General features: G+C 37.2%; 2 protein-coding genes across 2 annotated transcripts; both read left to right on the forward strand.

Moving 5' to 3' along the window:
- The first annotated feature begins 3,886 nt into the window (after window positions 1-3,886).
- LOC103019860 (disintegrin and metalloproteinase domain-containing protein 21) lies at window positions 3,887-6,117 on the forward strand. Its single transcript, XM_007184556.2, has one exon. The coding sequence runs from the start codon at window positions 3,961-3,963 to the stop codon at window positions 6,115-6,117; it is 2,157 nt and encodes a 718-aa protein (XP_007184618.2). The 5' UTR covers window positions 3,887-3,960.
- Window positions 6,118-17,001: 10,884 nt separating this feature from the next.
- Window positions 17,002-19,781, forward strand: LOC130707742 (vasculin). Its single transcript, XM_057544533.1, has one exon. The coding sequence runs from the start codon at window positions 18,043-18,045 to the stop codon at window positions 19,462-19,464; it is 1,422 nt and encodes a 473-aa protein (XP_057400516.1). The 5' UTR covers window positions 17,002-18,042; the 3' UTR covers window positions 19,465-19,781.
- The last annotated feature ends 7,559 nt before the right edge of the window (window positions 19,782-27,340 follow it).

Below are 27,340 nucleotides of genomic sequence, written 5' to 3' on the forward strand. Positions count from 1 at the left end.
CTCTTTGACATAAGTCATAGCAATATGTTTTTTGATCTGTCTCATCAGGCAAGGAAACAAAAGTGAAAGTAAACAAATGAGACCTAATTGAACTTAAAAGCTTTTGCACAGCAGAGGAAACCATCAACAAAATGAGAAGACAACCAACTGAATGGGAGGAAATATTTGCAAATGATGTAACCAGAAAGGGGTTAATATCCAAAATATATAAACATTTCATACAACCCAATCAAAAAATGGGCAGAAGACCTAAATAGGCATTTTTCCAAAGAAGACATATGGATGGCCAACAGGCACATGAAAAGATGCTCAACATCGTTAATTATTAGAGAAATGTAAATCAAAACCACAATGAGATATCATCTCACACCTGTCAGAATGGCTGCAAATAAAAAATGCTGGAGAAGGTGTGAAGAAAAGGGAACACTCCTACACCGTTGGTGGGAATGTAACTAGGTGTAGCCACTATGTAAAAGAGTATGGAGGTTCCTTAAAAAACTAAAAATAGAACTACCACGTGATCCTGCAATCCCACTCCTAAGTATATATCCAGAAAAGACGTGAACATCAATTCGAAAATATACATGCACCCCAATGTTCGTAGCAGCACTATTTACAATATGCAAGACATGGTAACAACCCAAGGGCCCATCAACAGACAGTCGGCTTAAGAGGATGATATATATATATACATATGAATATTACTCAAACATAAAAAGAATGAAATATTGCCATTTGAGGCAACATGGATAGACAGAGAATATTATATTTAGTGAAGTAAGGCAGACAGAAAGTCAAATATTATATGATATCATTTATGAGTGGAATCTAAAAAATAATACAAATGAATCTATATACAAAACAGAAACAGACTCACAGATAGAACACAAACTTATGGTTACCAAAGGGGAATGGGAATGGGGAGGGATAAATTAGGAGTATGGGATTAATAGATACAAACTACTCTACATAAAATAGATAAGCAACAATGATTTACTGTATAGTACAGGGAATTATATTCAAGATCCACTAATAAACTACAATGGAAAATAATCTGAAATTATCTATCTATCTATCTATCTGAATCACTTTGCTGTACACCTGAAATTAACACAATATTGTAAATCAACCATACTTCAATTTAAAAAAAAAAACTTGACTTAAAAAACAAATACAAAAACAAAAAAACCTCATTGAAAAACCCTCCTGGTTTTCAGATGGGTTGTCTATATGCTTGCTACCATTAGTTATGATGAAGGCAGGGTTTTTGACAGAGAATAATTCTATCAGGTGTCAAAGTCCTTGAAATTTTTGCAAGAATTATAGGGAGTGGTTGATGGAAGAATGAGAAAGGAAGGTTAAAACTTACTGTAGTGGAACGCAGCTGGATAAATGGTTTGGATTTGACTTTTTGCGGTGAGGAAAACAGGAACCCAGCCTGTGAACCATAAAGCACATATGACTTCTGTGATTTGGGTTTCTCTAGAGTGAGCTTTAGGGCAAGCAGTAAATTCTATGGAAGCTCAAGTTTAATAAGGTAAGTATGTGTAGGGAGCTTTGTGAAGAGGTTGAGGATTGATTTTGGCTCTCTCTCTCTATCTCTATTTCATCAAGTGAAGACTGCAGAAATAAAGGGGAAGTTGTATGGAGGGATGATATAGAGGAATTTGAATTAGGGTAAAAGAAGTATTGACTAGAAATGGATTTAGAGTCCAGGAGATGACTGGTACTGGGTCAGGCATCTTCATTTTCATATCTCCCATGCAAGGCTTCTCAGATTAGCTTGGCTTAGTTGCTCTTCCTATGTTTACTCATAAGAAACTGAACTTACCTTTGTCAGTACATTTATCACAGTCATGTATGAAATCAAATTTTTGAGCCTGAAGCATCTACAAGAGGAGAGACCACTTTAAGAAAAAGAATAGAAAATTACAATAAGTATAAAAATGAACATTTATTTAGCATAAAGAAGAAATCACAACAAACAATAAATTTTAAAAGTTTGAAAATACTGTAAACATCACAAAAATTAAAAAACCCAATACTTATATTAACTTCCTGACACACTTCTATGTTTTCCTGGTTTTATAATTGCTTTCTCTTTAATTGCCTCCCTTATAAGTATTATTTTGTTATATTTTCTCTGGAGAGAACAGAAAGTTAATTGCCTATCCCTAGCATATTCGATCAAAATTTATTCTTTATTATTGACAGTTTAGAAAAAATTCAGCTTTACATCTTGTTATTGGTAATACAATAAAAAATTACATAAATTATTGAATTTCAGGAAACATCAAGTCTTTAACATATGAGCTGTAATATTTCAGGGCACTTCAAATTTTCTTGTGTAGTAACTAATTTTGAACACTTTTATATTGATGACTCTCATAAACTGCATTACTAAGCACCTCCCAGGTGTTTATGGAGGTCTATACAATAAGGATCCCTGAATCATTACTTTTATTAGCCTCAGATTAATCTGGTTCAGATCCTATTATAATAATCTGATGATTTGTCTGTTTTTCCATAGGCTCATTGCTTTTTAGCTTCTTTTTGTCACTTAGCTGAGACTATGATGTTGTCTATGGACACTCTCCTCAGCCAAAGAAGAGGGCATATAATATATAAATATTGAATACAATATTATAGATCCCTCTAAAGCTTATTCTTGCTCCTTCCACATCTTTCTTCACTCAGTTGATAATTTGTTTAATGCTCTATATTTTTATTTCCCTAGTATCTAGAACAATATCCTATACTTTGTGTGCTCCAGACATATAAATAATTGCTTAATGAATTAGGAAACAAATTAATGAACATTGCCAGTCAGACTGTATGCCAGGTACAGAAATTCTTCACTTTCAAAAACTGTTGGTAAATATATTTGAGCAGATATTGGGAATTTTCCCTTGCAATCCTAAAATATCAGGCACTCTGATGCCTTTGCCCCAAGAAGACAGAGTTCCTTTTCCCAAGCCTTTAAATTTCATGAATTCTCATTATCCCTTCATAAGTCATTCCCTCTTGTCTTTGGTATTCTCCTATAGGTACCTGGGGAGAACAACCTTGTCCTCCTCATTCCTTTAGAAGATGTCAGTTTTTATGATTTTTTTCTCTTATAAAAATTATATTCAAATATGAATACATTTTAAGTGGCATTCATCTACAACCCAAGTACTTCACCACCCCTCCTCCCTTTTCCATTTTTCACTGTAGAGAGAAGTATACTAGGTCTTATAGGGGATACTAAAATGAGTGAAAATCATAAATCCTGCATTCAATGACCTTGCAGTCCCATAGAGTTATGAATGAATGAGAATATAGCAAGGAGACAAGTAGATAACTTGAGATAAAGAAAGTCTAAAGTAAATCATAAGACTGATGCAAATTGACATAAGAATTGTTGTAATTGTTTCTGACCTCTCCAGTTTTGACAGGGGAAGGTGTCAATAGTTATGCAAGGACAACAGGCATAAACCAACATAGTCTTGGACAAATTAAGATATAGAGTCACTGTACTCTGAAGTTTCTTTAGTTTTGCTTTAACTTTTTATTGTGGAGATTTTTATACCACCTATTTGTATTGAGATAATTGTATAATGAAAACCCGAGTACCTATCATCCAACTCCAACAGCTATCAACTATCAATATGGCCAATATTGTCTTATCTATGCCCCCTCTAACTTCACACCCCCCATTTACTGAAAGCAAATCCAAAGCTTTTTCTTGATTCATTAATCAGTATTTCCTCATTCAAATTCTTTCTCTCCTACTTTTCTTACCCAATCCCACCACCATCCCCACCCTTCTTTTTATTTTCACTTTCAGCACTGCAGCTCTGATGGTGTAACTCTGGCAGGACACAGATCCTTAAAGGTCAGCTCAGAGGGAGAAGCCAGATCAGCAGTGCCTCACATTGTTTTTCTCTGAACAGATGGCTCCATAATGGCTGCTGCATAATGGTGATTGGTGAGGCCAGGGTGTCCATGAGAGTTGTTGTACTGCTCTGGCTCGAGGTGTCTCTGTTCCCTTCTGGCCTCTCCCAGGCTAGGCACTCACAAAGCCTCAGCTCCCCAGATGTGGTGATCCCCTTGAAGGTTACCAACAGGGGCAGAGGTGCAAATGCTCCAGGCTGGCTCTCCTACAGCCTGCAGTTTGGGGGCCGAAGACATGTTGTCCACATGAGGGTTAAGAAGATTTTGGTCTCCAGACCCCTCCCAGTGTTCACCTACACGGAAGAGCACGCCCTTCGCCAGGATCATCCTTTTGTTCCTAATGACTGCTATTTTCATGGTTATGTGGAGGGGGTCCCTGAGTCCCTGGTTTCCCTCAGTACTTGTGCTGGGGGCTTTCAAGGAATGCTGCAGATAAATGACCTTACTTATGAAATCCAGCCCATCAGGCACTCTACTACATTTGAACACCTGGTTTATAAGATAAACACTAATGAGGCAGAATTCTCACCTATGAGATGTGGCTTAACAAATAAAGCAGCACACCAACAGTTGGAATTTGAAGAGGCTGAGAAATCAACTCTGAAACAAAATTCTACTTATAACTGGTGGACCCATTTATGGTTTCTGGAGCTGGTTGTGGTGGTAGATCACAATTTCTTCATTTATTCTCAAAGTAATTTCTCAAAGGTGCAGGAGAATGTATTTGTTGTTGTCAACATAGTGGATTCCATTTATCAGCAGTTGGGTACTTATGTGATTTTGACTGGGATTGAGATTTGGAATCATGAAAATGTTTTCCCAATGATAAGCATAGAACAGGTTCTGGAGAATTTCTCTCAGTGGAAACAAATCAGTCTTTCCCAGCTACAGTATGATGCTGCACATATTTTCATTAAAAATTCATTTATAAGTGTCCTCGGTATAGCCTATGTGGCAGGAATATGTCGTCCTCCTCTTGACTGTGGAGTTAATAATTTCAAAGGAGACCCCTGGTCTGTTTTTGCTCTCACCATAGCTCACGAGTTAGGTCATACTCTGGGTATGCAACATGATGAAGAATTCTGTTTGTGTGGGCAAAGTGCTTGTATCATGAATGCTATCAGAGTGCCAGCAGAGAGATTCACGAACTGTAGTTATGCAGATTTTACAAAGACCACTTTAAACCAGGGATCATGTCTGCACAGTCCTCCAATTCCAGGGGCAGTCTTTATGCTGAAGCGCTGTGGGAATGGTGTGATTGAAGGAGAAGAGAAGTGTGACTGTGGATCTATAAAGCAGTGTGAACAAGATCCCTGTTGTCTGTTGAACTGCACTCTGAGGCCTGGGGCTGCTTGTGCTTTTGGGCTTTGTTGCAAGGACTGCAAGTTCATGCCATCAGGGGAACTCTGTAGACATCAGGTCAATGAATGTGACCTTCCAGAGTGGTGCAATGGGACATCTCATCAGTGCCCAGAAGATGTATATGTGCAGGACGGGATTCCCTGTAGTGATGGTGCCTACTGCTATCAAAAGAGATGTAATAAGCATGATGAACAGTGCAGGGAGATTTTTGGTGAAGGTGCAAAGAGTGCATCTCAGAGTTGCTATAAAGAAATCAACTCCCAGGGAAACCGTTTTGGCCACTGTGGTATAAATGGCACAACATACCTAAAATGTCATACTTCAGATAGCTTTTGTGGGAGAGTTCAGTGTGAGAATGTGGGAGACATTCCCCACCTGAGAGATCACTCAACTTTGCAGTACACTCACAGCAATGGTGTCACCTGCTGGAGTATCGACTATCACTTAGGGATGAATACACCTGATGTTGGTGAAGTGAAAGATGGTACCATGTGTGGTCCAGGAAATATCTGCATACACAAGAAGTGTGTCAATCTGTCTCTCCTGTCACACGTCTGTTTCCCTGAGACCTGCAACATGAAGGGGATCTGCAATAACAAACATCACTGCCACTGCGGCTATGGGTGGTCCCCGCCCTATTGCCTACACAGAGGCAATGGAGGTAGTGTTGACAGTGGCCCAGCATCTGCCAGAAGAGTTTTCTTACCACTAGTTGTGACTCTTAGTTCATTTGTTTTGCTTTTACTTTTACCTGCTGTATTTATATACCTTCGAAAACATTTTGGATCCAAGAAGACTAAGACTCACTCTTCCAATTAAGAACATGCCTAAAATTTAATAGCCTATACATGATTAAGTTTTAGTCTATTGGCAGTAGAAATATTCCTACATGCATGAAACTGAGCACATTTCTGACAGTTTACAGAAAAATGCAGAGACCTTGCCTTCTGTCAGTATCAGAAATATTGCCATCAAACAAAGGTAATTCCTAACATTTTCCTATCTACTGTTCATTGTTGTAAGCAGCAAATAAAGCTCATTTCCCCCTAAGTTAGTCCTCTTTGTGTTTCTTGAGCACAAATATGACTCATAGAAAAGGCAGGGCACAGACATCTGAGGCCCCAGGGGTGAGTCTTGCCTCTTTTCATTCCCAAAGTGTGCAGAGGATGTATTTGTTGTTGTCAACATAGTGGATTCATTTATCAGCATTTGGGTACTTATGTGATTTTGATTGGGACTAAGATTTGGAATCATGGAAATATTTTCCCAGTGAAATGCATAGAACAAGCAAAGACTGCAATGCAGTTCATGCCATCAGGGGAACTCTGTAGACATCAGGTCAATGAATGTGACCTTCCTTAGTGGTGTGATGGGACATCTCATCAGTGCCCAGAAGACGTATATATGCAGGACAGGATTCCCTGTAGTGACAATACCTACTGCTATGAAAAGAGATGTAATAAAGTTGGAAAAATCACTTACATTTTCTAACACTGTGCTACAAAATCTGAAAAGAAGGATAATAATAATGCTTTCCCACACAACCTCTTGGGGTTATTTGATAACCAAAAGAGAGAAAGGAATGATTTCTTGTTAAAGTATAAACAAATTGTTTGTTTAACAAAAACTCCTGACCCTGTTCCCTCAGCTTCCCAGCCAAGCTTGTCTGCTCTAACTCTTTGCCTTAATTTGGCAGTTTGGGTATCCTCTTGGGAGTATTTTCTTTGAATACCAGAATATAATCTCCCTGAGGGCAGGGATGTTTTAACTGTTTTTGCTGACTGTTGAGTCCCAATACCTAGAATATGCCTAGTACACAATAAATGTTTGAATGGATTATTAATTGCATGAAGTTAATTAGGAAATGTAAAAATAATATTGATACTTTTGTCTTCTTTTTAAAACTACTGTAGCTCTTGTTCAAAATTGAACTTTGAATATCTAAAATGTGTATTTATAATGCTCCCTTTGTATTTGTCCATCGCCATCTTTTTGTCCCCAATTTATCATCTCCTCAGTCTATTCTCAGTATTTCTGGAAGTCTTGTCTCTTGAAAACACATTTCTAAATCAGATACCTTCTGTATATGGTCCAGATAACTTCTAAATGCCACTCTTTGTCAACTCAAATAACCTTTTTTATATCATTTTCCATTATGCTTTGCACACTTTGCATCCTCTAGCTATTTTCTGTTTTAAATATACTTGGCTGTGTCATGCCTCTGCACATCTGTATATCAAATCCCATTCCCAAAATTCTGTTTACCACCCTTCCCAACCCCCTTGCCTTGGAAAACTCCCATTTTTCTCTCAACAGAGGTTAAACTTCACATCTTTGGAAAAGTATTTCCTTTTGAAATGTTATGTGTTCTACTTGTGTGCTCCTGTCACTTTGTGGTCATCCCTTTGATGCACTCTAGGAATAGATGGTAACAATGTATCACCCAGAGACAGAGAGAAGAAAAGGACATCTAGTGGGACCATAGAAACTGGGAAGCAAGAACCAAGACAAACTGGTTGTTTAGTTTTAGAATGTAAATCAGAGAATGACTCACGTGGTTTATGTATACATGTTCATATGGAGACAAAAGGCAGCTGCTCCAATTTACTCATTCTCTTTTGAACTTGTTTTTTGTATAAAAAATTTTTAATTTTGTTACAGTCAAATGTGTCAATCTAATGTTCTTTTATATTTACTGGGTTTTATATTTTCGCTTGAGATAACTTTGAGATAATCCTTTTTATTTTCTGGGATTATGTTGACCTCAGTTTTCATGCTTAAATTTGGAATTTATTTTGCTATAAGAAATTAAATAGAAATCCAACCATATGTTTTTTCTAATGGCTAGCCAGTTAGCCCAATACACTTTATTGAATAAATCATTGTTCACTGCTTTACTGGTAAATTAAGATTCTGTATTATATTTTAAAGTTAATTTGTTAGAGTCATATTATTTTCCTTGCAAATTTTTACAAGAAGCTGCAACTTTTGCAATATTTCTAATTTGAGGAAAAGCTGCATTGTTATTTTATGTTGGCTGAGTTAATTAGGACTGAGTATGTCAATTATATCAAGATTAGTGGATAAAATTAACCTCCTTATAACAAACATAGAGTCTTACCTACTCTCTAAATTTGGGTTCCCCAAAAAATCATGTGCTGAGACCAGGGTTTATGTGGAGTTAGTTTATTTGGGAAGCACAAAAAAAGTATACTATGAGCAAGTTTCCACTGTGGGCTACTGGAGCCATTCCCTGTGGACTCTCTAAGTCATGTGAAACACACCTTGGAATATTCCTCCATGGGGTAGGAGAAAGCTGTCAGGAAAAGAAATGAGATACAGCATTTGAAATAGGAAACTGTCAGAGAATGGAAATTGTCTCCTGCAGCTGCCAGTGAACTTAGGTGGAACAGGGGGATGTAGAGTGGACCATCATATATTGTACCCAGATTCTCTAGAAAATAGATGCTGAGGCAAGGATTAAATGCATATGTATCTTCTGTAGTATGGTGATTCCTATACAGACTAGTGGCTTCCTACTTTACAGGAGTGTATTTGGCCCATCCATGGAGCAGGCTAGGAGCAAAATGGAGTTAATACATCTGGAAGCAACTCTTAACCAATGAGAAATGTTTTGCAAATAAATCTCACAATTTCCCCAGTCCTCATGGGACAATTCTGAGGTATCTGACAGTGTCTCTCAGAGAGTCCACAGTAGAATTGTGTCCTAGTTGCTCATGTGGTCACTCACCCATTAATGTATGCTTGATTTGCTTTTATCCCTTTCCTGTCTCAGTTTCCCACTCCTTTACCATGCACTCAAATCTTGGAATTTTATCCCAAATAAACTGCTCATACTCAAATTCTTGTCTCAGGGTCCATTTCTAACAGTTGGTACCAGAAGTGTTCCTTAAAAGAAGGATCTATAAGATGTGAGATTTTAGAATTGGATCAGTTACTTAGATTGCGACTAGAACACATAGTCCATCCAGTAGAAACTGGTGTGCTGCAACATTGTAACTAAGACTCTCACTTGTGGTGTGCTGGGATGAGGTACAGACAGAAGTAGTGCCCTGGATTATACATTAGTCCTAGTATTTGAATTAGAAATGTAAGAATTATGAGGTTAGTTAACTAGTGAAGAAGCCATGAAGAAAGAAAATTACAGGTTCAGGTTAAAAAACTTGGGTGTGGTGTGACTGTCCCAAGACCTCTACAACAATGTTTACAGAGAATCTCATCCTACAGACTGTACTGAAAATAATACCCAAGATTTGTCATAAATGTGCAGAATTATAAAGATCACTGGGCTTAGATGTCTGGTATGTTTCCCTATGTAAAAATCAAAGGTCCTATTAGAAGAGAATTGTTATCCTAAGATTTTGGATGAGGACATCTGAGGGGATGTATTTGAAAACTTGAATTGTGAGGTTTTCTTGAACACTCTGGGCCAGGAGAACTCATTCCTTAACCCTTGCTAGAAGAGAGCAGTCTCTCATTGCCTGGAGACCATGCTTCACCAAAGACTACGCTTACCCTCCTGAAGATCTGTCCTTAATTTCCCCTCATAGCATCTAGACCTATAACTAGGGCCAGTCCTCAAAATGGCCCAAGTGGGGCTGTACAGTTCTTAGTATGAGAGGAACTGGATCCTTTCTCAAGAGAACATAGGGAACTGGCTAATATATGCCATTAGAAGCCAGGAGGATATATATAGGAATATATCTTGAGGATACTGGATCAGGAGAAACAGAATATAAGATTATATAGGGGAAAGCTTTTACTTGTTAAATTTTTTAATTTTTAATATTTTATTAATGTGTCATTCATTCTTCCATGAATGCTATAGATTTTAGCCTAATGAAATATCTTTTTCCAGTACTTCTAATTGCCCATGCTCTTATTTCTATTCATGTTTCATTAAAAAAATTTTTTTATTGGAGTATAGTTGATTTACAATGTTGTATTAGTTTCGGGTATACAGCAAAGTGAATCAGTTATACATATACATATAACCACTCTTTTTTTAGACTCTTTTTCCATATAGGTCATTACAGAGTATTGAGTAGAGTTCCCTGTGCTATACAGTAGGTTCTTATTAGTTATCTATTTTATATGTAATACTGTTTATATGTCAATCTCAATTTCCCAATTTATCCCTCCCCACACTTATTCCCTGGTAACCATAAGTTTGTTTTCTACATCTGTGACTCTACTTCTATTTTGTAAATAAGTTCATTTGTACCCCCTCTTTTTTATATTCCACATATTAGTGATATCATATGATATTTGTCTTTCTGTGTCTGACTTACTTAGTATGACAATCTCTAGTTCCATCCATGATGCTGAAAATGGCATTATTTCATTCTTTTTTATTGCTGAGTAACATTCCATTGTATATATATACCACATCTTCTTTATTCATTCCTCTGTTGATAGCCATTTAGGATGCTTCCATGTCCTGGCTATTGTAAATAGTGCTGCAATGAAAATTGGGGTGCATGTATGTTTTCGAATTATGGTTTTCTCAGGGTATATGCCCAGGAGTGGGATTCCTGGGTCATATGGCAGTTCTAGTTTTAGTTTTTTAAGAAACCTCCATACTGTTCTCCATGGCGTCTGTACCAATTTACATTCTCCCTGGCGGTGTAGGAGGTGATACCTCACTGTAGTTTTGATTTGCATTTTCTAATAATTAGTGATGTTGAGCATCTTTTCATGTGCTTGTTGGCCATCTGTATGTCTTCTTTAGAGAAATACCTATTTAGATCTTCCCCCCATTTTTTGATTGGGTTATTTGCTTTTTTTGATATTGAGCTACATGAGCTGTTTGTATACTTTGGAGATTAATCCCTTGTCAGTTGCTTTATTTGCAAATATTTTCTCCCAGTCTGAGGGTTGTCCTTATATAGGGAAAACTTTTAAATAAGGAAGTTCTTAGGACTTAACATTCTTGCAAAGATGCCCAGAGTTTATCCTCATGTGCTGCTGGAATTATTGTAACTTCATGGCTTGGAAATGTTGGTGGACTATAATAATTGAGGTGGAAATGCTAGAACTACTTTGGCATTTAAGTGAATTTGGGGGTCAGAATATTCAGGGAAGAAGGCTTGTTAGGAAATGGATTTATTACAAATGACCAGAGAAATCACTGCTGATCCTGTTTATCTGGAGGTCCTAGAGGACACTATCTTCACTCAAGCAGTAAGAAATTCACTTGTCAGAGGAAAGTAGGCATCATAGGGACCTCAGTGGTAGCTGTCTTTGTAGGCCAGATATGATGGCCTGCAATAATAGTAGAAAAAAGGAGACAGCCCTTAACTAAAAACAACATGGTGGACATAATTACTGTAATGGGCAGTAAGACTGTAATTGCAAACATTGGGCCCTGACATAAGTGTATTTGATGCCATGTCTAATAGATTTTGGTTCTCCTAGGGATGAGCTAGCTGGGCAGGTAATGAGGGCATTTATTACCTTACACAGCCAAAAAAAGATCAAAAGCTGGTGATCAACAGACTAATGAAACTTCTGCAATGGGCATCTCTTGTCCAGTTTTCAGACCTAAGTCAGAATATCACTAATCTATTTATTGCCAATTAAAAGAGAGACCAGGTATTTTTTAGGAAGGACCCTGAAATGTCATCACAAATATATATACAATAAATATTCCCCTAACTTGTTCCCCCAACAGGACCTTGTTTCCCAAAGGGGCATGTTCGTCAAGTGGATACACATGTACCAGAGTAACCACTCAATGGGGAAAGAGGGAATACTCAGATCTTTTTAGGACTATCAGATGCAAGGTCTGACCTGACACAGATACCACAGAACCCAAAATGCCTCATGAAGGAGACCATGTAAGAAATAAAATCCTGATCCAAGGGCATCTCACAATGGGTCCAATGGGCCCATGAACGCATTCTGTGGTAATTTCCCTGGGTCCTGAGTGCCTAAACTCAGAAGCTGACAGTATCCTCAAAGTGGTTTTTTGGTCTATGGAGTAAAAGTTATCATGGAAGGAAATACCGAGTAAGAGGACCTAAAAATTTCCCCCACACCCATGTACCTCCAGCCAAATTAGTAAAACAGAAGGACTAATACATCATGAGTGAAAGAGAAGATCATTAATGACTTAAAGGTTGAAGAGTGGTGATCCACATCACATTCCCGTTTAATTTACTGTTTTTCTGCTGCAAAGATTAAATGAGTCTTGGTGAATTACCATAAACTTACACAAGTAGAGGTCTCAAACATGCATAGCATGCTGGGTATATTAAATTTACTGGAAGAGATCAGCACAGTATCTGGCACATGATATATACCTATTGATCTGACAGATACATTATTTTCAGTCTCTATCAGGAAGGAAGATCAAAACCAGTTAGCATTCTCTTAGGATGGAAAGCAGTATACATTCAAAATCTCACTTCAAGTCTATGTTAACCCTTCTCTTCTCTGCCACAATATAGCTTGAAAATAATTTGATCATCTTGACACTCCTCAGAACATCACACTTGTCCACTATATCTATGGTATCAGGTTAATCAAGGGAACCCCCATAAGGTTATCAGCTGAATTTTCAGCAGAAACTCTGCAGGCCACAAGGGAGTGGTATGATATACTTAAAGAGATGAAAAAGAAAAACCTACAACCAAGATTACTCTACCCAGCAAGGATCTCATTCAGATTCAATGGAGAAATCAAAAGCTTTTCATACAAGCAAGAGCTAAGAGAATTCAGCACCACCAAACCAGCTTTACAACAATGCTAAAGGAAGTTCTCTAGGTGCAAAACACAAGAGAAGAAAAAGACCCACAAAAACAAACCCAAAACAATTAAGAAAATGGTAATAGGAACATACATATCGATAATAACCTTGAGTGTAAATAGAGTAAATGTTCCGAACAAAAGACACAGGCTGGCTGAATAGATACAGAAACAAGACCCATATATATGTTGTCTACAAGAGACCCACTTCAGACCTAGGGACACATACAGACTGAAAGCAAGGGGGTGGAAAAAGATATTCCATGCAAATGGAAATCAAAAGAAAGCTGGAGTAGCAATACTCATATAAGATAAAATAGACTTTAAAATAAAGACTGTTACAAGGAAGAATAATACATAATGATCAAGGGATCAATCCACGAAGAAGATATGACAATTATAAGTATATATGCACCCAACATAGGAGCACCTCAATACATGAGGCAAATGCTAACAACCATAAAAGGGGAAATTGACAGTAACACAGTAAAGGTGGGGGACTTTAACACCCCATTTACACCAATGGACAGATCATCCAAACAGAAAATAAATAGGGAAACAGAAGCTTTAAATGACACAATACACCAGATAGATTTAATTGATATTTATACGACATTCCACCCAAAAGTGGCAGAATACACTTTCTTCTCAAGTGCACATGGAACATTCTCCAGGATAGATCACATCTTGGGTCACAAATCAAGCCTCGGAAAATTTAAGAAATTGAAATTATATCAAGCATCTTTTCTGATCAAAATGCTATGAGATTGGAAATCAATTACAGGAAAAAATAACACTGTAAAAAACACAAATACATGGAGGCTAAACAGTGCAGTACTAAATAACCAAGAGATCACTGAAGAAATCAAAGAGGAAATCAAAAAATACATAGAAACAAAGGACAACAAAAACACAACGACCCAAAACCTATGGGATGCAGTAAAAGCAGTTCTAAGAGGGAAGTTTATAGCAATTCAATCTTACCTCAAGAAACAAGAAAAATCTCTAACCTTACACCTAAAGCAACTACAGAAAGAAGAGCAAAGAAAGCCCAAAGTCAGTAGAAGGAAAGAAATCATAAAGATCAGAGCAGAAATAAATGAAATAGAAATGAAGAAAACAATAGCAAAGATCAAAAAAACTAAAGGTTGGTTCTTTGAGAAGATAAACAAAATTGATAAACCATTAGCCAGACTCATTAAGAAAAAAAGAGAGAGGATGCAAATCAATGAAATTAGAAATGAAAAAGGAGAAATCACAACTGACACTGCAGAAATACAAAGGATTATAATAGACTACTACAAACAACTCTATGCCAATAAAATGGACAACCACGAAGAAACGGACAAATTCTTGAAAGGCACAATTTTCCAAGACTGAACCAGGAAGAAATAGAAAATACAAAAACACATATCACAAGTAATTAAATTGAAACTGTAATTAAAAATCTTCCAACAAACAGAGTCCAGGACCAGATGGCTTCACAGGTGAATTCTATCAAATATTTAGAGAAGAGATAGCACCTATCCTTCTCAAACTCTTCCAAAATATTGCAGCGGGAAGAACACTCCAAATTTCATTCTACAAAGCCACCATCACCCTGATACCAAAACCAGACAAAGATACTACAAAAAAAGAAAATTACAGACCAGTATCACTGATGAACATAGATGCAAAAATCCTCAACAAAATACTCGCAAACAGAATCCAACAACACATTATAAGGATCATACACCATGATCGAGGGGGATTTATCCCAGGAATGCAAGGATTCTTCAATATATGCAAATCAAACAATGTAAAACACCATATTAACAAATTAAGGAATAAAAACCATATGATCATCTCAATAGATGCAGAAAAGCTTTTCACAAAATTCAACACCAATTTATGATAAAAAGTCTCCAGAAAATGGGCATAGAGGGAAAATACCTCAATATAATAAAGTCCATATATGAGAAACCCACAGGAAACATCATACTCAATGGTGAAAAACTGAAAGCATTTCCACTAAGATCAGGAACAAGACAAGGATGCCCACTTTCACCACGCTTATTCAACATAGTTTTGGAAGTCTTAGACATGGCAATCAGAGAAGAAAAAGAAATAAAAGGAATCCAAATTAGAAAAGAAGAAGTAAAACTGTCACTGCAAATGACATGATACTATACATAGAAAATCCTAAAGATGCCACTAGAAAACTTCTAGAACTAATTAATGAATTTGGTAAGGTTGCAGGATACAAAATTAATGCACAGAAATCTCTGGCATTCCTATACATTAACAACAAAAATCAGAAAGAGAAATTAAGGGAAAAATCCCATTTACCATCTCAACAAAAAGAGTAAGTACCTGGGAGTAAACCTACCTAAGGAGGCAAAAGACTTGTACTCAGAAAACTATAAAACACTGATGAAAGAAATCAAAGATGACATAAACAGATGGAGAAATATACCATGTTCTTGGATTGGAAGAATCAATATTGTGAAAATGACTGTACTACCCAAAGCAATCTACAGATTCAATGCAATCCCTATCAAACTACCAAAGGTATTCTTCACAGAATTAGAACACAAAATGTTCCAATCTGTATGGAAACACAAAAGACCCTGAATAGCCAAAGCAATCTTGAGAAAGAAAAATGGAGCTGGAGGAATCAGGCGCCCTGACTTCAAACTATACTACAAAGCTACAGTAATGAAGACAGCATGGTGCTGACACAAAAACAGAAATATAGATCAATGGTACAGAATAGAAAGCCCAGAGATAAACCCACATACATATGGTCACCTAATTTATGACAAAGGAGGTAAAAACATACGATGGAGAAAAGACAGCTTCTTCAATAAGTGGTGCTGGGAAAACTGGATAGCTACATGTAAAAGTATGAAATTAGAACACTCCCTAACACCATACACAAAAATAAACTCAACATGGATTAAAGACCTAAATGTAAGGCTGGACACTATAAAACTCTTAGAGGAAAACATAGGAAGAACACTCTTTGACATAAATCGTAGCAAGATCTTTTTTGACCCACCTCCTAGAGTAATGAAAATAAAAACAAAAATAAACAAATGGGACCTAATGAAACTTAAAAGCTTTTGCACAGCAAAGCAAACCACAAACAAGACAAAAAGACAACCCTCTGAATGGGAAAAAATATTTGCAAATGAAGCAATGGACAAAGGATTAATCTCCAAAATATACCAAGAGCTCATGCAGCTCAATATCAAAAACAACAAACAACCCAATTAAAAAATGGGTGGAGAACAGCGTCCTCTGGGCTCGGCGCCGGGGTCTGGGGAGGGGAGGGGGGGGTGCCCATGTCGGCGTTAAGGTTTGAGGGGTCGGGAGCGGCGTTGGCGGCGCGAGGTGTGAGGCTGCCCGCGGGCGGCGGCGGGGGGGGAGGTGGCGGGAGAGCAAGGAGAGAGAGGGAAGGACAGCGCGGGGAGGCCCCTCTAGGTGTTGGCCCGGGTGGAGCGGAGGTGGCAGTCGTGGGGAGGGGGTGGGTGGCTTAGCCTGGGCGGCTGGTGGGGGGGGGGGGTGTTGTTTGGCGGAGGCTGGGAAAGAGTCCGGCGCCGTCCGTGCTTGGTCTTCCCCCCTCCGGCCTCTCGCACGCGCCCGCCTCCTTCCGCACCGCTGCCGCTCTCGGAGAGCTGAGGGAGTCGAGGCCGAGTTGTGGCCTTCGGTGGTTTCTCAGCGCGCCCGGTCAGCCCGCCTCTCGAGGTCCGTGGCCCGAGCTGTGGACTGAGGCGAGCGCTGCCTAGTCCCTCTGATTCCCGTGGGGTCTGAGGGGACTGGTCTGTTTGGGGGAGAGAACCACTCTGAACGCGGTTTACGAGAAGGGCTAGGTTCTTCCACCCCTTCAGTGTTGTGAGAAGGAAATCTGTTTCCTTAATTAAAGGAAATTGGGAGCCCTCACATCTCCTTGCTGCCCTTAGAAGCCGGGTGATTGAATTACTCAGATATGAAGATCATCTTCTAGGTTTTGTGTAAAAGGCCCCGGATATTTCAAGTGGCCATTTTGGAATTACAATGTTTCTGGATAATTTTGCCCCAGAAGTTTATTAAAATTGGCAAGAATCATCTCTGAAGTGAATTGATAGTAGTGAACAATTCTACAAGCTTTAAAGAGACCCAGGCATTTCTTCAGTATTTTGGTTCAGACGGATTATATAACTGGTTAAAGTATTTCAGCTGGTGGTATTTTTGCCTCCCCCCCACCCCCCAGTCCCTCCCCTGTTGTTGGTGTTCTTCAGCCAGAACTGTAAGATATGTTTGATTTGTGTACTGAGTAGTTTCTCTGCAGTTTCAAATTACTGTTTAAATATTGCTGAAGTTTCATGGCAGTTTATTTTTACCTTTATTTAAAGTTTTAGGAATTTTTGACCTCAGCCCTTTTCATGTCACAATGGGACAGCTTTTCTAAATGAAGACATTGAACGAATACAGAGTTTTTTTGCTTTTATCTTTTATTTACATGGAAATTTAAGATGTTGCAGTTTCCCAGCAGCATGGTAGTATTGAGATAGCTGTGTGTCTCTGTTTATGCTGATGTTTAGGAATGCTCTTCAGATGTGAAATTTTCTTTTTGTTTTTGCTTTTTGGCTCGTAAATTGGATATTTCATCTGGAGTGGATAAGTACAACAGTGACAAGTACATGGAATAATAAAGAAGACTTTAAAATCTTAAATCCAAGGAACTTGGCTAATTCTGGAGATAGCCATATGAAAACTTTAAAACAGAAGTATGGGTAGCTGACTGAAGTAACTCTATGTCAAGTAGCCATAGGTTAAGTATCTTCAAAGAACTTGGATTTTATTTCAGAGGATACAAAATAAAAAAACAAACTGGAAAACATAAAGATTACAGAGAAAAACCCAACACCTTCCTGTGCAGTCCTGTTGGAATTTGGACTTGCCATGAGGTGTTGAAGCCTTGTTTCGCGGAGTTGGAGAGACTGGACCTAAATGGCGCAGCATGACTTTGCTCCAGCCTGGCTTAATTTTCCTACCCCACCATCATCAACAAAGTCGTCACTGAATTTTGAAAAGCATTCTGAAAACTTTTCATGGACAGAAAATCGTTATGATGTGAATCGTCGACGACACAACTCTTCAGATGGCTTTGATTCTGGAATTGGACGTCCTAATGGAGGTAACTTTGGAAGGAAAGAAAAAAATGGATGGCGTACACATGGAAGAAATGGTACTGAAAACATAAATCATCGAGGGGGATACCATGGTGGAAGTTCCCGTTCTCGTAGCAGTATTTTCCATTCTGGAAAAAGCCAAGGCCTACATGAAAACAGCATACCTGACAGTGAAACGGGGAGGAAAGAAGACAAGAGAGAACGCAAACAGTTTGAGGCTGAGGATTTTCCATCTTTAAATCCTGAGTATGAGAGAGAACCAAATCAGAATAAATCTTTAGCTGCAGGTGTATGGGAATATCCCCCGAATCCTAAATCTAGAACTCAAAGGATGCTGGTCATTAAGAAAGGTAATACAAAAGACTTACAGCTATCTGGATTCCCAGTAGTAGGAAATCTTCAGTCACAGCCAGTTAAGAATGGGACTGGTCCAAGTGTTTATAAAGGCTTAGTCCCTAAGCCTGCCGCTCCACCTACAAAACCTACACAGTGGAAAAGCCAAACTAAAGAAAATAAAGTTGGGACTTCTTTCCCTCATGAGTCTACATATGGTGTCGGAAACTTTAATACTTTTAAATCAACTGCCAAGAATTTTAGTCCATCAGCAACTTCAGTGAAAGAGTGTAATCGCTCAAATTCCTCTTCACCTGTTGACAAACTTAATCAGCAGCCTCGTCTAACCAAACTGACACGTATGCGCACTGATAAGAAGAGTGAATTTTTGAAAGCATTGAAAAGGGACAGAGTAGAAGAGGAACATGAAGATGAAAGCCATGCGGGCTCAGAAAAGGATGACGACTCATTTAATTTGCATAACAGCAACAGTACTCACCAAGAAAGGGATATAAACCGAAACTTTGATGAAAATGAAATTCCACAAGAGAATGGCAATGCCTCAGTAATTTCCCAACAGATCATTCGGTCTTCAACCTTCCCACAAACTGATGTTCTTTCTAGTTCACTGGAAGCAGAACACAGATTGTTAAAGGAGATGGGCTGGCAAGAAGACAGTGAAAATGATGAAACATGTGCTCCCTTAACTGAGGATGAAATGAGAGAATTCCAGGTTATTAGTGAACAGTTACAGAAGAACGGTCTGAGGAAAAATGGTATTTTGAAAAATGGCCTGATCTGTGACTTCAAGTTTGGACCCTGGAAAAACAGCACTTTCAAACCCACTATTGAGAATGATGACACAGAGACAAGTAGCAGTGACACATCAGATGACGACGATGTGTGAAGGATTTCCTAACAGCTTTAGAAATTTTAGTGTGATACATCTCTCATACAGTTTGGGGTGAATTGTAAAAATGAAGAACTATAATTTATGTAGTAAAATACCCCATTAGAAGATGATTTTTTTGGGGAACTTCAATATGAAGAAAACCAAGAATGTTGTGTTGGGCTGTGTTGAACATTATTTCTTTGTTAAATGAATGTTGTAGAAATGAGGACTTTGGTTGATCCAACATTGACTTTCTTCATCACTGCAGCATTTCTCTGACTAGCAATGTGACGATGTAACAAATGAGATTTTCTCATTTAATAATAAAAAAATTGTGTAATGTTTAAAAAAAAAAAAAAAATGGGTGGAAGACCTAAATAGACATTTCACCAAAGAAGACATACAGATAACCAAGAGGCACATGAAAAGATGCTCAACATCACTAATTGTTAGAGAAATGCAAATCAAAACTACAATGATGTATCACCTCACACTGGTCAGAATGGCCATCACCAAAAAATCTACAACAGTAAATGCTAGAGAGGGTTTGGATAAAAGAGAACACTTTCGCACTGTTGGTGGGAATGTAAATTGATACAGCCACTATGAGGAACAGTATGGAGGTTCCTTAATAAACTAAAAATAGAACTACCATAGGACCCAGCAATCCCACTACTGGGCATATACCATGAGAAAACCATAACTCAAAAGGACACATGTACCCCAGTGTTCATCGCAACACTGTTTACAATAGCCACGACATGGAAACAACCCTAATGTCCAACAACAGATGAATGGATAAAGAAGATGTGGTACATATATATAATGGAATATTACTCAGCCATAGAAAGGAACAAAATTGGGTCATTTGTAGAGATGTGGATGGACCTAGAGTCTGTTATACAGAGTGAAGTAAGCCAGAAAGAGAAAAACAAATATTGTATATTAACACTTATATGTGGAATCTAGAAAAATGGTAGAGATGAACCTACTTGTAGGGAAGGAATAGAGTCATAGACATAGAGAATGGACATGTGCACACATTGGGGGAAGGGCAGGGTGGGACTAATTGGGAGATTAGGTTGCCATAAATACACTACCATATGTAAAATAGCTAGTGGGAACATGCTGTATAGCACAGGGAGCTCAGCTCGGTGCTCTGTGATGACTTAAATGGGTGGGATGGGGGGTAGGAGGGAGGTCCAAGAGGGAGGGAATATAGGTATACATAAAGCTGATTCACTTCATTGTACAGCAGAAACTAACACAACATTGTAAAGCAATTTTACTCCAATAAAAAATAATAATAAATGTTAGCTACACAAACACTAATCATAAGAAAGTACAGTTGATAAATTGACACCAGAAAAAGTTGACTTCAGGACAAAAAATTACTACCAGAGATTGAGAGGGACATTTCGCAATGATAAAAATGTCACTTCATCAAGAAAACATAACAGTCCTAACTGTATAGGTGCATAATAATAAAAACATAATAAACATAAAGTTTAAAACTGGCAGATTAAAAGGAGAAATAAACAAGGCCATTATATGTGATATGATGATTTCAACACTCCTTTCTCACTAATTGATAGAACAAGTAGAATATCAGTAAAGATATAGAAGACTTGAACAGAAGTATCAACCAATTTGACTTATGTGATATTAGGAAACATTCTACCCAACAATAGGAGAATACACATTCTTTTCAAGTGCACATGGAACAGTCACTATGCTGGTCTATGAAATAAGTCTCTGGAAATTTAAGAGGTTTAAAATTATACAAGGAATGTTCTCTGAACACAATGTAAATAAATTAGAAAACAATAACAAAAAATTTAGGAAACTCACCCAAATATTTCAACATTAATCAACACACCTTTAAATAACTTGTGGGTGACAGGACAAATCATGAGGGAAATTAGACAATATTTGAACTGAATGAAAATAAACTGACTACATGTCTAGATTTATATATTTAAATATTCAAATAAAATATAGAATATGCAGTTACTATAGAATATTGCCTATTCTAGGATTTCATATAAATTTAAATAGCATGCATTCTTTTGAGAATTGTTTCTTCCACTCAGCATATTTTTGGAGATTCATCCATACTACCTATTCATGAAGTCTCGGTAGTTTTGTCATAAGAAAAGACATATAGATCAATGGTACACGATAGGGAGTCCAGAAAGAGATCCATGCATACATACTCTATTGATTTTATGGCAAATTTACCAAAGTAATTCAATGAGGAAATGAAAGTTATTGACTCTGGCACAACTGAATATTCTTTTTTGGACTTTATTATTACTATTTTAAATTAAAATATAGTTGATTTACAATGTTATTAGTTTCAGCTGTACAACATAGTGACAACATTTTTATAGATTATACTCCATTTAGAGTTATTATAAAATAGTGGATATATTCCTTGTTCTTTACATTACATTCTTGTATCTTATACATCCTTGTATCTTATTAATTTTATACCTAGTAGTTTGTACCTCTTAATCCCTTTCCTCTGTTTTGTCCCTCTTCTCACCCTTCCCCTCACTAGTAACTACTACTTTGTTCTCTGTATTGATGAGTCAGTTTCTGTTTTGTTATATTCATTCATTTGTTTTATTTTTTTGATTTCACATTTAAGTGAAAATATACAGTATTTGTTAGGTTGGTTCCATATCTTTGCCATTGTAAATAATTCTGCTATGAACATTGGGGTACATATATCTTTTCAAATTAGTGTTTTAATTTTCTTTGGATATATACCCAGGAGTGAAATTTCTGATCATATGGTAGCTCTATTTTTACTTTTTTGAGGAACCTCCATACAGTTTTCCATAGTGGCTGTACCACTCTACAGTCCCATCAACAGAGTACCTGGGTTCCCATTTCTCCACATTCTTGTCAACATTTGTTATTTGTGGTCTTTTTGATGATAGCTATTCTGAGAGGTGTGAGGTCTTATTGCATGGTGATTTTGATCTGTAGTTCCCTGATCATTAGTGATGCTGAGCATCTTTTCATGTGCCTGCTGGCCATCTGTATGTCTTCTTTGGAAAAATGTCTATTCAGGTCTTCTGCCCATTCTTTAATTGGGTTGTTTATTTGTTTGTTTTTTATATTGAGTTGTATGAGCTGTTTACATATTTTGGATATTAACCCCTTATCAAACATATCATTTGTAAATATCTTCTCCCATTCAATAGATTGTTTTTTCACTTTGTTGATGGTTTCTTTACTGTGCAAAAGCTTTTAAGTTTAATTAGATCCCATCTGTGTGTTTTTACTTTTAGTAAAAGTTAGTTGCTTTAAAAGAAAGCAACAGATTTGTTTCTTTTGCCTGAGGAGGCAGATCCAAAATAAAATTTATTTTTTAGACTTATATAAAAATGTGTACTGCCTGTGTTTTCTTCAAGGAGTTTAATGGTTTCCAGTCTTACATTTAGGTCTTTAATCCATTTTGAGTTTATTTTTGTATATGATGTGAGGAAATGTTCTCATTTCAATATTTTACATGTAGCTGTCTAGCTTTCCCAGCACCCCTTTTGAACAGACTGTCTTTTCCTCAATGTACATTTGTGTCTTCTTTGTTGTAGATTGTGACAGTTTGCTTCTGGGCCCTCTATTCTGTTCCATTGATCTATATTTCTGTTTTTGTGCCAGTACCATACTGTTTTGATTACTGTAGCTTTGTAGTACACTCTGAAGTCTGGGATGGTGATTCCTCCAGCTGTGTTCTTTTTTTTCTCAAGATTGTGTTGTCTATTCAAGCTCTTTTGTGGTCCCATATGAATTTTAGGAGTATTTGTTCTAGTTCTGTGAAAAATGTCATGAGTATTTTGAAAGGAATTGCATTAAATCTGTAGATTGCTTTGGGTAATATGGCCATTTTAATATTAATTCTCCCATCCAGGGACACAGGCTATCTTTCCATTTCTTTGTATCATCTTCAATTTCCTTCATCAGTGTTTTATGGTTTTCAGAGCACAGGTCTTACACCTCCTTGGTTAAGTTTAATAGGTATTTTATTCTTTATGGTGTAATTTTAAACAAGATTGTTTTCTTGCTCTGTCTTTATGATAGTTCATTATTAGTGTGTAGAAAAGCAACAGATTTCTGTGTATTAATCATCTTGTATCCTATAACTTTATTGAATTTATTAATTAGTTCTAATCATTTTTTGGTGGAGACTTTAGGATTTTCTCCATATATTACCATGTCACCTGTGAATAGTGACAGTTTACTATTTTCTTTCCAATTTGGATAAATTTTATTTCTTTTTCTTGTCTTATTGCTGTGGCTAGGACTTGCAATAACATGTTAAATACAATAGAAATGGTGAGAGTGGGTATCCCTGTCTTGTTCCTGATTTTAGAGGAAAAGCTTCACCATTGAGTATGATGTTAGTGTCGGTTTGTCAAAAATGGCCTTTATTATGTTGAGTTATGTTCCCTCTATACCCAACTTGATGAAAGTTTTTGTCTTGAGTGGGTGTTGAATTTTGTCAAATGCTTTTTCTGTGTCTATTGAGATGATCATGTGATTTTTTATCCTTCTTTTTGTTAATGTGGCATATGACAATGATTTTTTTCATATGTTGAATCATCCTTGCATCTCTGAAATAAATCCCAGTTGATCATGGTATTTAATCCTTTTTACATATTGTTAAATTCAGTTTGCTAATATTTTGTTGAGGATTTTTGCATCTATATTCATCAGACATATTGGCCTGTAATATGGCCTGTTTTTGGAGTGTCTTTGGTTTTGATGTCAGGGTAATGGTGGCCTCATAGAATAAATCTGGGAGTCTTTAGTCCTCTTTAATTTTGGGGAATAATTTGAGAAAGATAGGTATTAATTCTTCTTTATTTGTTTGGTAGAATTCCCCTGTGAAGGCTTCGAGTGCTGGACTTTTGTTTGCTGGGAGTTTTTGGATTACTAAGTCAATTTCACTACTAGTGATTACTCTGTTCAGATTATCTTTTTCTTCCTGATTGCTTCTTGGAACATTGTATGTTTCTAGAAATGTATCCATATCTTCTAGATTGTCCAATTTGTTGGCATATAACTGTTCATAGTATTCTCTTATGATTGAGTTTCTGTGATATTGGTTGTAATTTCTCCACTTTCATTTCTTATTTTGTTTATTTGGGTTCTCTTCTTTTTTTTTTAACATCTTTATTGGAGTATAATTGCTTTTAGTTTCATTGATCTTTTCTATTGTTGTTTCTTTCTTTCTTTTGGTCTCTATTTTATTTTTTTCCTCTCTGATCTTTATTGGTTCCTTCCTTTTGCTGACTTTGGGCCTTGTTCTTTTCTAAATCCTTTAGATGGTAGATTAGGATGGTTATCTGAGATTTTTCTTGCTTCTTGTGATAGGCCTGTATCACTATAAGCTTCCCTCTTCAAATTGCTTTTACTGCATCCCGTAGACTTTTGAAAGTTATGATTTCATTTTCATTTGTCTTGAGGTATTTTCTGAACGTCTGTTTAATTTCTTCATTGACACATTGCATTTTTAGTGGTGTGTTTTTTTTTAGTTTTCATGTGTTTGTGTTTTCCCCATTTTTCTTCCTGTAATTGATTTCTTGTTTCATACCATTGTGGTTGGAAAAAATGCCTGATATAATTTCTATCCTCTTAAATTTGTTGAGACTGGTGGCCTAGTGTGTGATCTATCCTAGAGAACTTTCTATATGCACTTGAAAAGAATGTGTATTCTGCTGATTTTTTTTAACATCTTTATTGGAGTATAATTGCTTTACAATGGTGTGTTAGTTTCTGCTTTATAACAAAGTGAATCAGTTATACATATACATATGTCCCCATAGCTCTTCCCTCTTGCATCTCCCTCCCACCCCTCTAGGTGGTCACAAAGCACTGAGCTGATCTCCCTGTGCTATGGGGCTGCTTCCCACTAGCTATCTATCTTACGTTTGGTAGTGTATATATGTCCATGCCACTCTCTCACTTTGTCCCGGACTACCCTTCCCCCTCCTCATATCCTCAAGTCCATTCTCTAGTAGGTCAGCATCTTTATTCCCATCTTGCCCCTAGGTTCTCCATGACCTTTTTTTTTTTTTTTTTTTTTAGATTCCATATACATGTGTTAGCATAAGGTATGTGATTTTCTCTTTCTGACTTACTTCACTCTGTATGACAGGCTCTAGGTCCATCCACCTCACTACAAATAACTCAGTTTCTTTCCTTTTTATGGCTAATATTTCATTGTATATATATGCCACATCTTCTTTATCCATTCATCTGTTGATGGACACTTCGGTTGCTTCCATGTCCTGGCTATTGTAAATAGAGCTGCAATGAACACTGTGATACATGACTCTTTTTGAATTATGGTTTTCTCAGGGTATATGCCCAGTAGTGGGATTGCTGGGTCGTACAGTAGTTCTACTTTTAGTTTTTTAAGGAACGTCCATACTGTTCTCCATAGTGGCTGTATCAATTTACATTCCCACCAACAGTGCAAGAGGGTTCCCTTTCCTCCACACCCTCTCCAGCATATGTTGTTTGTAGACTTTTTGGTGATGGCCATTCTGACTGGTGTGAGGTGATACCTCAGTGTAGTTTTGATTCACATTTCTCTAATAACTAGTGATGTTGAGCATCTTTTCATGTGCCCATTGGCCATCTGTATGTCTTCTTTGGAGAAATGTCTATTTAGGTCTTCTGTCCATTTTATTTATTGGGTTGTTTGGTTTTTTTTGTTATTGAGCTGTATAAGTTATTTGTATAGTTTTTGAAAATAAGCCCTTGTTGTTCATGTTGTTTGCAAATATTTTCTCCCGTTCCATAAGTTGTCTTTTCATTTTGTTTATGGTTTCCTTCACTGTGCAAAAACTTATAAGTTTGATTAGGTGCCATTTGTTTATTTGTAGGTTTTTGATTTGTGGTTACCATGGGGTTCAATATATTATTACATCTACTTGTTTTAAACTGATAATCATTTAAGTTCAAACACATTCTAAAGGATCTACAGTTTTTACTCCCTTCTCCAAGGTTTTGTGTTTTTGATGTCATGTTTTATATCTTTATACCTATCACTTAATTGTTTACTGTGTTATAGTTGATTTAAAAATTTTTGTATTTTAAACTTTGCACTAGCTTATTTAAGTGGTTGATTCACACCCTTCAGTATATGTTTGCCTTTACTAGTGGGATTTTTCTTTCCTAAAAATTCTTACTTCTTGTTGTAGCCTTTCCTTTTCCACCTAAATAAGACCCGTTAACACCTCTTGTAGGGTTGGTTTAGTGCTGGTGTACTCTTTTAGTTTTGCTTCTCTGAGAAGTTCTTTATCTCCTTCAATTCTGAATGTTAACCTTGCTGGATAGAGAATCCTAGGTTGTAGGTTTTCCCCTTTCAGCACTTTAAATATATCATGCCACTCCCTTCTGGCCTATGAAATTTCTGCTGAAAATTCAGCTGATAGCCTTACGGGGGCTTTCTTGCATGTTACTCTTTGTTTTTCTCTGCAGCCTTTAAAATTCTCTATCTTTAATTTTTGTCATTTTAATTATTATATGCCTTGTTGTGGGTCTCTTTGCATTCATCTTGGTTGAGACTCTGTGCTTCTTTTTTTTTTTTTTAATAACTTTATTTATTTATTTTTGGCTGTGTTGGGTCTTCGTTTCTGTGCAAGGGCTTTCTCTAGTTGCGGCAAGCGGGGGCCACTCTTCATCGCGGTGCGCGGGCCTCTCACTGTCGCAGCCTCTCTTGTTGTGGAGCACAGGCTCCAGACGCGCAGGCTCAGTAGTTGTGGCTCACGGGCTTAGTTGCTCCGTGGCATGTGGGATCTTCCCAGACCAGGGCTCGAACCCATGTCCCCTGCATTGGCAGGCAGATTCTCAACCACTGCGCCACCAG

The sequence above is a fragment of the Balaenoptera acutorostrata genome, chromosome 3 (assembly GCF_949987535.1).
Source record: "Balaenoptera acutorostrata chromosome 3, mBalAcu1.1, whole genome shotgun sequence".
Classification (NCBI taxonomy): domain Eukaryota; kingdom Metazoa; phylum Chordata; class Mammalia; order Artiodactyla; family Balaenopteridae; genus Balaenoptera; species Balaenoptera acutorostrata.

Bases quoted from the DNA above. Each gene is read 5' to 3' on its own strand.
- LOC130707742 (XM_057544533.1), top strand. From the start codon at position 18,043: ATGGCGCAGCATGACTTTGCTCCAGCCTGGCTTAATTTTCCTACCCCA.
- LOC103019860 (XM_007184556.2), top strand. From the start codon at position 3,961: ATGGTGATTGGTGAGGCCAGGGTGTCCATGAGAGTTGTTGTACTGCTC.